At 45.1% G+C, this 12,899-nt stretch overlaps 1 protein-coding gene across 1 annotated transcript in view; it reads right to left on the reverse strand.

Annotated features, from left to right (window-relative positions):
- LOC107113906 (adenylate cyclase type 5-like) overlaps positions 1 to 12,899 on the reverse strand; it is a 368,311-nt gene that overhangs the window by 117,206 nt on the left and 238,206 nt on the right. The window contains exon 2 of the mRNA XM_015415309.1: positions 5,171 to 5,320. Within this exon, the coding sequence (XP_015270795.1) occupies positions 5,171 to 5,320 (150 nt within the window). The remainder of the gene's footprint in view (positions 1 to 5,170; positions 5,321 to 12,899) is intronic.

The following is a 12,899-nucleotide window of genomic DNA, read 5'->3' on the forward strand; positions in this document are numbered from 1 at the left end:
ACTGGGGCTAAGAAAGGGCAGGATCTGGTGATACCTGCACACAGAACTGTAAAAGAAATTCTTGAGCAGTATTCTGGTTATTAAAATTATCCCAGTGTTTTAAATCATAGTTTTTTAACTCATACATTTCTCTCTTTCTGCAAGGGGATGATAGTGATCTTTTCAGGAAAGAGAAGATAAGAAGGAAGATGAGGATAATTTATTTAAATATTCTCTTCATTTTCAGCAGAAGGTATATTTAACTTTCAGAATTTGTTTGCTGTTTTAGAAGAGGAAGAAAAGAGTGGGTGGGGAGTGGGGAGAGGTGGTTCCCCAAAAGGGTATCCCTAGAGCTGGCAAAGACCTTCGCCTTCTGCTGACCCAAACTGGGAGCCAAAGCAAAAATAAAAAAATAAAAAATAGAAGGTAAAGAAACAAAGGGAATCGGCATGCTCTTTTTTAAAAGCCCTGGATATTATACCACACTGATGTCCCTCTCCAAACTCTGCCCTCCCCAGCTTCCTCTCCCAAACCTCCAGAAATTTCCCAAGCCAGAATTGGCAACCCTTAGACAGCTGAACTCCCATCTTCAACTATATTTAGGCCCTGGTCACACAGGCCAGATAACGCGGGGGGGAGGTGTGGCTGTTCGCCCCGGAGCAAAATAAAGCGTGGTAGTCCGATCACACAGTCCCCCGAGTCTCCGTGCTTAGGCTGTTAGCTGACGATCACACGGCGATGCTGCAGTGTGGCAAAGAAGCGGTGCGGCGCGGTGTGATCACACAAGCGTTTTGAATTTGTGCGCATGCGCAGTTCCGTGGAGCAGCACTGCTTTCAGTTTCGTGTTTCTGCGCATGCACTTACAAAAAACATCCGGTTTGCGATGGGACGTGGACGGGCATCGGATGCCACAGGATACTAGCGCTCCCGCGATCAGACGCCTGCCTGTGCCGCGCGTTTTCCGGATACTAGTGCACTTTCCTTGGTACTTTTTAATTCCGCACCTTCGGCAGGATGCCACAGGTTGGCCACAGGTGTGCCATGCTTCCCAGATGTTGCGGTGTGATCGCACCCCGAAAATCCACCCGACATTCGAGCCTTTCACGCGGCAAAATCTCCGTGTGACCGGGGCCTTGTTTAATTTATACACCTTTCTCCACAATGGGGACTCAAAGCAGTTTATACTATTCTCCTCCATTTTATCTTCGCAAAAACCCTGTGAGGTAGGTTAGGCTCAGAGTGCATGACTGGCTCAAGGTCACCCAGAAAGCTTCCAAGGCAGAGTGGAGATTTGAACCTGAGTCTCCCAGATCCGAGTCAGAAACGCTAACTACTACACCACACTGGTTTCTGTGGAGCAGCTGTTGTTGAACAGCAGCCAGCTGCTAGGCCTGGGTGAGTCATGCAAGTCAAGTGGTAGCAAGTTGCCTGGTTATTGCTACTGAATATGGCCACAAGTCCTCCCTCAAGGGCCAAAACAGTTCTCTTTTACTGAGAGAAACAAAGACCTGAATGCTGGCAATACTGCTGTAGCTGCCTAGCAACAGCCATTGAACTCACAGGGCATTTGTTTCTTAAAGCTACAGGTGCAATTCCTATTATTTGGGCAGGGTAACCCCCCCCCCCTTTTTTTAGCATTTCAGATTGTTCTGCAAATCTGGGGCTTTTCTCAGGGTTGTAGAAAGATCTGTCTTGTTTGTCCATGGCTCCAGTGTCCAGATTTAAGTATCCACAGGTGGGGCCTCACTTAGAATTTGATGTTTTGATGATAGGCTGCAGATGCAGGAAGGCTGAAACATGCACCTCTGAAATGTGCGAATAATCAGCGTCTGACACTCACAACTGGAAGAGTTGTTTCAAAGTGGTTTGTAGGCTGCAAGTACCAAACTCAAGAACCTCTAGATGTTTGCTATCGTGGGGTTCAGAGTGGGTCACGACATGTGATAAACAAATCATAACTTAGTTAAAAACATACCGTTTTAAAAATTCTAGACATTTACAGTATCAGATGGTACATAATAAGGCTATGGCACTGTACCAGGGGAAGAAAAGGAGGAGAAAAAGGCATGGAAATCTGTATAGGTGGGAATTCGTCTGACTTCACCCATATGCTTGGCAACACATTTCCATTTCACAGGCCCTGCAGGACTGTACCAAGTCTCACAGGGCCTGGATCTCCTTGGAAGTACACTCCTCCAAGCTGGAGCCATAGCTGAGAAGCCTCTGGCTCTAGTTGAGGCCAGGCAAAGACTCCGTCGTCTTGGGACAACCAGTGTGTTGTTCTCCAGAGAGTGTAGTGCTCTTTGGAGAGAATGCCAGGAGAGGTGATTCCCAAAGGTATGTTGGTCCCAGACCGTGAAAGGTTTTAAAGGTTAAAACCAACACCTTGATCCGGTATTCAATCTGGAGTCAGTGCAGCTGGTGGAGCACCGGTTGGGTATGGGCTCAAACAGGGGTTCCTGTAAGGACTCGCACTGCTACTTTCTGGACCAGTCGAAGCTTCCGGGTCAGCCTCAAGGAGAGCCCTACATAGAGTGAGTTACAGCAATCCAGTCTGGAGGTGACCACTGCATGGATCATTGTGGCTAGGTCAGGGTGAGATAGGAAGGGTGACAATTGCCAGACTTGGCGTAGGTAGAAAAAATGTCAGCCTGGCCACATTTGTGATCTGGGCCTCCACTGAAAGGGAGGGATCCGGAATCACGCCCAGGATCTTCATGGTTGGTACTGGTGTTATAGGAGCATTGTCCAGAGTCAGGAGTTGGATATCCAATCCCAAGACTCCCCTCCCCAGCCATAGGACCTCCATCTTTGATGGATTTAATGTCAGCCAGCTCTGCTTCAGCCATCCAGCCACAGCTTCCTGTCCCCTTGCCAGATTTTCTGGGGTCCTGTCCGGCTGCCCATCCGTCAACAGATACAGCTGGGTGTCATCAGCACACGGGTGACAACTCAGCCCGAAATTCTGTCCCAGCTGGGCTAGGGGATGCGAATAGATGTTAAACAGCATTGGGGAGAGAATAGCCCCACGGGGGACACCACACACCAACGGGTGTCGTGGTGAAACCCTCTCCCCTAGCGCCACTCTCTGTCTCCAGCCTCGGAGAAAGGAGACAAACCACTTCAAGGCTGCCTGTCCCCCGAATCCCCATGGTGGCAAGGTGGTGTGTCGACACATCGTAGTCGACCCTGTTAAACGCTGCTGACAGATCGAGTAACAGCACCAGCGCTGACCTGCCTTGATCCAGATGTCTGTGAGGGCAACTAATGCCATCTCCGTCCCGTGACCAGGGCAGAAACTGGACTGGAATGGGTCCAGTATCGATGCATCCTCTAGGAAACCCTGGAGCTGTTCTGCAGCTACTCTCTCAACTACCTTACCCAGGAACGAAAGGTTCACTACTGGGTGGTAGTTGGCTGGATCCGGAGGATCCAGTGATGGTTTCCTTAAGAGCGGTCGTACCACTGCCTCCTTTAAACTCCCTGGGAAGACCCCTGAATTGAGGGACAGATTTATAATGTCTGCCAGGGGGGCTCATATTCCATCTCCGCTTGGTTTAACCAGCCACGATGGACATGGGTCCAGGAGGCAAGTGGTTGGCTTCATGGCACCCAGGATCCTATTGTCAATGTCCCAGGAGAGCAGGCTAAACTGATCCAATATTGGACCAAGGGGCCTCCAGTTCTCTTACTGTATCAATATTGGTTGGCAAATCCTGGCAGGGCAACAAGATTTTATCTGCAAAAAAGCTTGCAAAAGCCTCACAGCTCATTTCCAAATACTAACCTTTTGGGTACCCTCAGAAAGGGATATCAGAGATATAATTGCCCTAAATAACTGTGCTGGGCAAGAGCTAGTGGACGCGATGGAGGCAACATAAAATTCTTTCTTTGCTGCCTTCACCGCCACTTCATAGGATCTCATAAATGTCCTATAGGATGTTCTTGTAGCTTTGTCACAACTCCGTCGCCAAACTCACTCTAGCTGTCTAAGCACCTGCTTCATCCCTCTAAGGTATACCAAGGAACTAGTTTGGTACAGGGGCAAAGAGGGTGCCAGAGAGCAATCTTGTCGACTGCTTCAGAAAGATGGCTATTAAAGCTTTCACTGTTCTATCACTGGCCAGTTCTCTAAGGACCTGTATATCATCTCTGGAGAGGTTATGTTTAACATGTTTCCTATCCAATTCTACTAATTTCATGTGTAACTAGTGTCTCAAATACAGTGATAGATGGCACTGAAATATTTGTTGAAACTATATTTAATGAGTCACTAAACCATTTCTTAAGTTGAAGTTGTTTGATCAATTTAAAGAGCTCCAAAAATGTCTGAAATGGATTATAATGTGGAGTAGGAACATATCTAGGTCTCAAGTTAAGCAAGAAAATCTCTATGGGTGAAAGGGATCTGGAAGATATATTTATAACCAGGGGTCATTTCGTAGAAAAAGAGGTGTAGGAGCTCATTAGCATGGCTCATTAGCATAACATATTTGCATATGCCACACCCCCTGACATCACCGGAAGTGTGTCAGAAGGCAACACCCCACCACTCAGGCTCCACTGGACTGTTTTGGATTGCTAGCTATTGGGGGGGGGGACTTGCAGAGGAGGGAGAGCTTGTACCTGAATAAAATTTGGTCTTAAAGGTGCCACTGGACTGTTTTGGACCGGGGGGCCAGGAGGGGGGCTCTGCAACTTAGCTGGCTGCTTCTTGCTCTGACTGAGGGCTGCTGGGAGCAGGGGGTGGGGCTTATTGCATGTGCCCGCCCCCTGGGCTCTTTACTGCTGGAGCTCTGCTCCTGTGCGCTCCTGAAGGAAATGACCCCTGTTTATAATTAAGTTTTCTTCTGTCCTCTGTTGCGGGTGGAGCGCTGATATAAAAAATTACCTCTGGTTTGTTGTTTTGTTTTGCAACCTGGATAAGTGTTTGCAGAATCTTCCATTTCTGATGTATCATAGTCAGAGGGCATCTACCTCTGCCTAGTGTCAGCCCAAGTTAATTTACGTTTGTACCTAGGTTCAGGATAATTCCACTTATAACCTCTGTCCTGGGAATAATCCCTTTGGTCTCTCTCAAACTTTTTTATTTTGATTTCTTTAGTTCTTTTTTCAAAGGCTTTAAGCTCTTCTTTAAGTTCTTCTTAAATTACAGTATTGTGTATGTATTATTATTATGTTGTTGTTTTACCTGCTGCTGGTTTTCTCTCTGAGAATGTAGCCGAGCTTGGATGCACTCCCTGGTCTCCTGAAACGCCTGTCTTTGGGACACTTCAGCTGGATAGTGTGTACATACTCCTACGATGTTTGTGCAGGTGAAGATGAGGATGTTGGATACCAGCTGCAATTGGGGTGAGGAGAGGGAGAGAAAGACAGAAAATGTTATATGCCAGAAACCAGAAATACCATGAGATCAAATGTGCTATCCTCTGAATTGTATAAAGTTCTTGTACTTCTCCAACCCACCCAGATACCATAATAACGTAGCATACTTTGCATGCCTTCCTACTATCTTGGTAACACCATCTCGCGGTACAGTATCGTTCATGCTTCTTATGTAATTTTAAAAATTCCCCGCATTATGAAACATGGTAACTTCATTTCCACTTTCACAGCAAACCACAGTTAGTTGTTATGTGTGAATCACAAGTGATGGTTTACTGTTGATCCCCAAACTCAGGACCAAATTATGGTTTGGAGGCAAGAGAACAGGCATAACAACAAATTATGATTTGCTGTGAAAGCAGAATTAATTCCTGAGCTGTGTGTGAACAGAATGCATGAACCAAAGGTTCCCCCCCAGTCCCCCCAGACATGTCCCCATACTGACAAACCATGATTTGTTATTCATTACCTGTGGACCAAGCCATGGTAATAACCACTAGTCTTTCTGTTCCGGAAAATTCTAAACAAGCTGTCAGGAGCCAAAAAGGAAAGCACCGAAGTCCACTAAGAGAGATAAGACTACAACAATTCCTTAGTATTTTCCTAGCAGGTTATCCTATAGGTTAAAAGCTTATGTAAAAAGAAATATTTTGGCCTGATGCCTAAAGGAAAGGAAAGCGGATGGCCAGGGAGCCTCAAGGGGGATAGTACTCCAAAGGCAAGGTGCCACCACCAAAAAGCCTCATCTCTGCAGGTTGGGGGCACAGAACACAGGGCTCAAGGTGAAGATTTCAAATGGCAGGCTGGACAATATGGGACAAGGTGCTCCTTTAAGTACCCGAGGCCCAATAATTTAGGGCCTTACATGTAACAACCAGCACTCTGAATCATGGCCAGAAACAGACTGGGGACTTCAATGGGGTACCTTCCCAAGCAGCCATTTTCTCCAAATGAACTGATTTCTGTCACCTGGAGTTCAGCTGTAATCAATGTTCCCTCTAAGCTTTGGAGTCTAGTGAGCAAAAATTCTGCTTTGTGAGCTACTGGCATTAAAGTTGTGAGTGAGCGATTTGGATGCTGCATAAATTGGTTGGCTCTGGAGTCATCCTTCCTGAGCTAAGACAAAAACGTGTGAGCCAGAGGCTAAAAAACTTTGGGCCAGCTCACACTAACTCATCTTAGGGGAAACACTGTGTAATCCCAGAACATCTCACCCTATGCATAGTGAACCAACTGAAACATTTGAACAGGTTTCAAAGGCAGCTCCACACTGTAGTAATCTAACCTGGATGTGATCAAAGCATGAATGACGTGGCCAAGATCACGCTTTTTGCAGAACAGCTGAATATGTCAATGGAGCATGATTTTCTTGCCTCCCCCTTACCATTGCAACCCCAAATACTCTCCAAAATGCTGCTTCTTCCGAGTGCATTTTGGGCTGCAGTGGGAGGGGGGAGGCAAGAAAACCCCACTCCACAGGCAGAAGTCCTTCCATCTGGGGATCAGCGACATTGAATCCAAACCCTTATGTTTCTCTTCACATATTCCCATGATAATGGGAAAACTGCTCCAAGGGATTACATATGATTGAAGGCCTGTTCACGCACAAAGCGTCTCACCTGAACTGATGCTTTTCCATTTTGGAGCTAATATTTTGCAAACATGGGCCAAGCACATTTTTTTAAATTTTGAAATGAAAGTTGGTAAGCAGTGGTATGATCTAAGATGCTATTTAAATGTTGCCACTTGCCACACACCTTCCTGCTCAATCCCTGGCTATGCAATGCTGTTTCAAATCAGAGAACTTCCCATAATGATGTCTAGTTTGAGCCCTCACTTCTACAGAACTGTTTCAACAATATCCATTCAGAATTTGGAAACAAACAAACATTTAAAGACATTTTTGTGCACTCGAAAGTGAACTTTCAGAAATTGTGGGACCATGTTTTCCCCCTCCACATCCACAGACAGTAGAGCTTTATTTCATTATTGAATGATCTCTCCATGAGCTAAGCATCTAACCCCCCACAGAAGTCCAGTATTACAAGCTGCAATTTAGTCAGAACTTGTTTTTCAGTTGTTCTAGTGTAATACATGGCTACACTCAGTCATTTAAAGATAGGTTCTCAAGATCATTTTACATGGATTAGTGTCCTGAAGGCAACTGAATTTGTTTAAAGAATGCTCCATTTAATTGTTCTTTTGTAGAATCTTAGAAGTGCATTCAGTTTACTGAATCGCCCACTGGCATATCTGTAGAAATTTATTTCTTAAAAAAGCCATTACCATGGCACTTTATGGGAACACTTTAATCTTGGACTGCTAACAATCAGATGCCTTCAGCTGTTGTGTCGAAGACTATGCAAACATTTCAACATGAAAACCCATGACAAATTCAGCAAAGGTTCCCTTGCTCGAAAGCCAGTCGAATCTGACTCTAGGGTTGCGGTGCTCATCTCCGTTTCAAAGCCGAAGAGCCAGCGCTGTCCGAAGACGTTTCTGTGGTCATGTGACCGGCATGACTAAACACCAAGGTGCACGGAACGCTGTTACCTTCCCACCAAAGTGGTACCTATTTATCTACTTGCAATTTCTTGCTTTCGAACTGCTAGGTTGGCAGGAGCTGGAACTAGAGACGGGAGCTCACTCCGTCATGTGGCAACTTGGGACTCGAACTGCTGAACTACTGACCTTCCACAGCCTGCAGTTCAGCGTCTTAACCACTTGAGCCACCGCAGCTCCTTATTTTTTTAAATATATATATATATGTGTGTGTGTGTTATATATATGTATGTATGTATGTATAATTAAAATGTGATGGATGATTATAATTATTGGCACTTAAGTATTTGCATATATGGCATGAAACATTAAAATTGGTTACCATTTCTTCCCGTTCTTTCCCCACATGTTTCAAGGTAGTGTTTCAACTTTTTATATATATATATATATATGAGCTGTGGTGGCTCAAGTGGTTAAGACGCTGAACTGCGGGCTGTGGAAGGTCAGTAGTTCAGCAGTTCAAGACCCGGGTGCCGCATGATGGAGTGAGCCTTCGGTGGGAACCTTCGGTGGGAAGGTAACAGCGTACCATGCGCCTTGGTGTTTAGTCATGCCGGCCACATGACCACGGAAACGTCTTCGGACAGCGCTGGCTCTTCGGCTTTGAAACGGAGATGAGCACCGCAACCCTAGAGTCAGATTCGACTGGCTTTCGAGCAAGGGAACCTTTACCTATATATATATAAAAAAATCTGCCCTCAAAGGGTAGAATTTTATTTGTTTTTTCATAACAGACAAACCAAACATACACACATATAATACAAACGGGGGTATCAAATGCTTAAGTTTCCAATAATTGCCTCTTAGATATTCTCTATCTAGTACAATATCACATATCATTATTTTCTATGAGCTCACATTTTTTGTATCTTGAAACCAACATCTGTACCTGCTATCTCAATGTTCTAACCTATACTTTGCTCTAGGTTACAATCATTTGCGCTATTATACCAATTATAGAAGCGCCTTCATGTGTTCTGAAATGTATAGTTTGTGGATCCTCTTATCAACAATGTCAATTTATCACTTTCCACTGTTTCCATCAGTTTTTTTATATATTCCTGCTTTTTTGGTACATCTTGTACCTTCCAGTATTTGGCATATAGCATTCTTGCTGCTGTAGTAAAGTAGATAATTAAATATCTGTTGCTTTTTTCAAAGTCTTTAGGTAGTATACTCAGTAGCATCCCAATATCTTCTGCATTATTGCATGAATCCATCTCCAGTATCGCTTAGTTACATCACAATGCCACCACTTATGATAAAAGGATCCTGTACTAGATAAACACTTCCAACATTTGTTAGAACACTTAGTATTCCCTTTAGCTTTTCTATCAGGTGTTATATACCATCTGTAAAACATCTTATACATATTCTCTTTAAATGCAATAGCTTTCGTTATCTTAATGTTTTCTTTCTATATTTATTCCCATTGTTCTAATTCAATATTATGGCTTACATTCTGTGCCCATAAGATCATATTAGGTTTAACAGTCTCATCATACATCACATCATTAAGTAAAAAGACATAAGTTCTTTTAATCAGAGTCCACCGAGGTCAGATTTTTTTCCATGTCTGTTAAGTCTTCATAAAAGCCTAATTTTTTATCCTTATTGTACCTGGATTCCAGTTGCATTTTGCGCCACCATGATAGTCATTAAGTTTTTGTTGTCCAGAATATCCTGGTATCTTATTAATTCTTCCCCCTCATGTATATTCGGTAAAGTAAAAGCCTCAAGCGGTGCAATAAGTCTAGAGTTTTTGCTATGAAATCTTTCAAAGATAAAGTCCCAGACTTTCAAAAGTGCTGTGTTTCAACTTTATTTGATGAAAAGGGCCCTTAATCTCATTTTGAGTCCAACTCAACCCTCACGGGTGGTGGATGGGTGGTTCAGTTCCAGGTTCTCTAGGATAAAACTGATTTCTGAGACACATTTCAATCTGTATTTGGACCAGAAGTTGGGACAGAAATGGGATGAAATGGCTGACAGTCTTTGCCGGAGAAGTATGCCTAATGCAGCATACCTGAAACGGAACCCCCAGGGATCTGCAAGTTGTTTGTAAGGGCAGATAGCGAGCCTCCCTCACACTTTTCTAGCTAACCCCTCTCTGTTTCTTGGAATGTGGAAGGGATCTAAATCAGTTTCCCCCTCCTTCAAACAACAGGAGATCATGAAACCACTACTACCCACAGTCATCCAACTTTCAGGTCACCTCAGAGCCCTAGCCAGAATATGTACTGATTGGCTGCGGCATTCTAATAGCTCAGACCTAAGATCTCTATGGTGCTGGAGAAGACTCTTGAGAGTCCCTTGGACTGCAAGAAGATCAAATCAGTCAATCCTAAAAGAAATCAACCCTGACTGTTTCCTGGAAGGCCAGATAATGAAACTGAAGCTCAAATACTTTGGCCACCCAATGAGAAGGGAGCACTCACTGGAGAAGACCCTGATGCTGGGAAAGACTGAAGGTCAAAGAAGACGGGGACGGCAAAGGATGAGATGGTTAGACAGTGTCATAGATGCAACGAACATGAAATTGAGCCAACTTCAGAGGACGGCGGAAGACCGGAGAGCCTGGCGTGATCTGGTCCATGGGGTTGCGAAGAGTCGAACTTGACTGTGCGACTGAACAACAACAAAGATCTTTAATTGTTTGAGTGGAGCCAAGGAGGTACAGTCCTAATTCATTCAATTTCATTATTATATGTAGTAAGGTATCTGAAGAAGTGAACCGTGACTCATGAAAGCTCATACCCTGCCATGTATTTTGTTAGTCTTTAAGGTGCTGCAAGAAGGTGTCCCATCTAATACCAGGTACTAAATGTATCTGATAGAAAGTTAGCTTTTTTATTTCTTTGCTGCAAAGCGGTATTGCGTAGTAATATCCCCTTTTTAAACTGTCCAATAAACCTTTATATATTTTTACAAAGGCCTGCTTTATTTTTATGCATTCAGCCTCGAGGACCCACATGGCCGGATACTGTTCCGGTAAGAAGGAGTGGTGACCCAGGGGGACCCAGGCTTGGGTTTCTCACAGTAATATACCTCTCCTGGATGGGGTCACCGTCAGTGCTCCCTCTAAGCCGTGGAGTCTTGTGAGCAAAAATCCTGCTTTGTGAGCTACTGGCATTAAAGTTCTGAGCGAGCAATTTTGCTGCTGCAGAAATCAGTTTGCTCTGGAGCCGTCCTTCCCGAGCTAAGACAAAAATGTGCGAGCCGGAAGCTAAAACACTAACTCAGCTTGGAGGGAACACTGGTCACCATTCCTGGAAATATCAAGTTTGCAGCTTAGGGGTACCCCTGTACCTAACTCTACCGCTTGATGTTCAAGTAGCATCCTTGGCTGGGAGTACTTTTTTCAAACTTTGTGAGCGTCATGATGATGGTAACATCAAGACAAGAGTAGTGTCTCTGAAAAGCACTTAAAACTGCAACTGGTTCAAAATGCAGTGGCAAGGCTGCTAATAAGTACTAATCAGAGATACTGGCAGCTCCAATAGTTTCCAGATTCAGTTCAAAGTGCTTGTTATAGTCCATGGATTCCTCAGCTGTCTTGGCTGACAGTGGTCCCGGTCACACGAGTGGGATACCGCGCCGCTGAAGGGAGGCAAAGTAGAGCCGGAGCAAAAAGAACTGCGGGAGCGCGATCCGACGCACCCCCATGGCTCTGGCCTTTGGCAGGCATAGCGCTGCAAAACGGACGTCGCGCATTTGTGCGCAGGCGTGGGACAGGGAACGGCGCTGGCTGCGACGGGCTACCAGCGCTTCCCCGATCGGACGCCTGGAGTTGCCGTGCATCATCCGAAAGGTAGTGCTCTTTGGGTAGTACCTTTTTAACGTGCATTACGGGCTGAAGGGGCGGATCGGGGACGGGTGCGTGACGCTTCCCAGATGTTGCGGTGTGATCGCGCCCGCTTGATGTGCCCCCGACCCATCCCTCTTGCGGGGCAAATCCTCCCATGTGACCGGGGCCAGTATCTCGTCTGAAAAACATCTCATTCTACATGTGCCCCAAGGGCATAAAATCATTGGTAGAAGTCCTGTTGGGTTTTCTTTGCCATCAGATGCTTGGTAGTTCATTTCCAAAACCAGGGCCTTATTCACAATGGCCTCCTCAGGGAACTGCCTAACAAGGGAAGCAGGTTTGGCCAGTTGATTTTCATTTTTGTAGGCTAGGTCAGCAACAGTGGATTTATTAACTATCCCTTGGAGTTGCTCCTCTTTGGTTCCATTATTCATAGATCAACATTCCTGTTCTGATGGATTTTAAATGTGATTTTAATTGTGGTTTTATTGCACCTTAATTTGATTGTTTTGTTGTCACAAGCTCCTTTGGGAGCCATCCACTGGCTTCTATTGCATATTGGCTGTCAGATACAACAAAATATTGATTGCTATCAGATATTGCGGGGGGAAGGCGTGGCTAATTGCCCTGGCGCAGTTTGATGCGCGATTACGCGATCAGACGCGCCGGCGGCACACCACGGGTCCTTCCCTTGGCGCTGGCGGGTAAACGAGGAAGCGGAGGGGAATGCCACGCGCCGGCACGAACACACCACGGGCATCTGGAGGCAGCCCTTGGCAAACGTTTACGAGTACCTTGGAGGTACTAGTTTTTTAACATGCATTGTCGGTGGTAAGCCACGGGTGCACTCCACTTCCCAGATGTTGGGGTGTGATTGCACCCAGATAATCCGCCCACCTTCCGTGCCTCTTCCACGGCAACTTTGCCGTGTGACCGGGGCCTAAGAACATTTTTCTGGGAGTAAGCCCCATCTAATAGACTTCAATAGTTTTTTGAGTAGACCTGCTTAGGATTACTTTTTGCAGGTACTGTTAAATGTTGACCACAAATGTTTAAAAAAAATGGGGGAGAAAGATGCAGAATATCAAATATTTGTAAAACCCAAAGAATACTTGCTATCAAAAAGAGTGCATTCTAATGAGAATGGTTTCAGTTCTAATCCACA

Source organism: Gekko japonicus, unplaced genomic scaffold (genome assembly GCF_001447785.1).
Source record: "Gekko japonicus isolate JY-2015 unplaced genomic scaffold, Gekko_japonicus_V1.1 scaffold539, whole genome shotgun sequence".
Classification (NCBI taxonomy): domain Eukaryota; kingdom Metazoa; phylum Chordata; class Lepidosauria; order Squamata; family Gekkonidae; genus Gekko; species Gekko japonicus.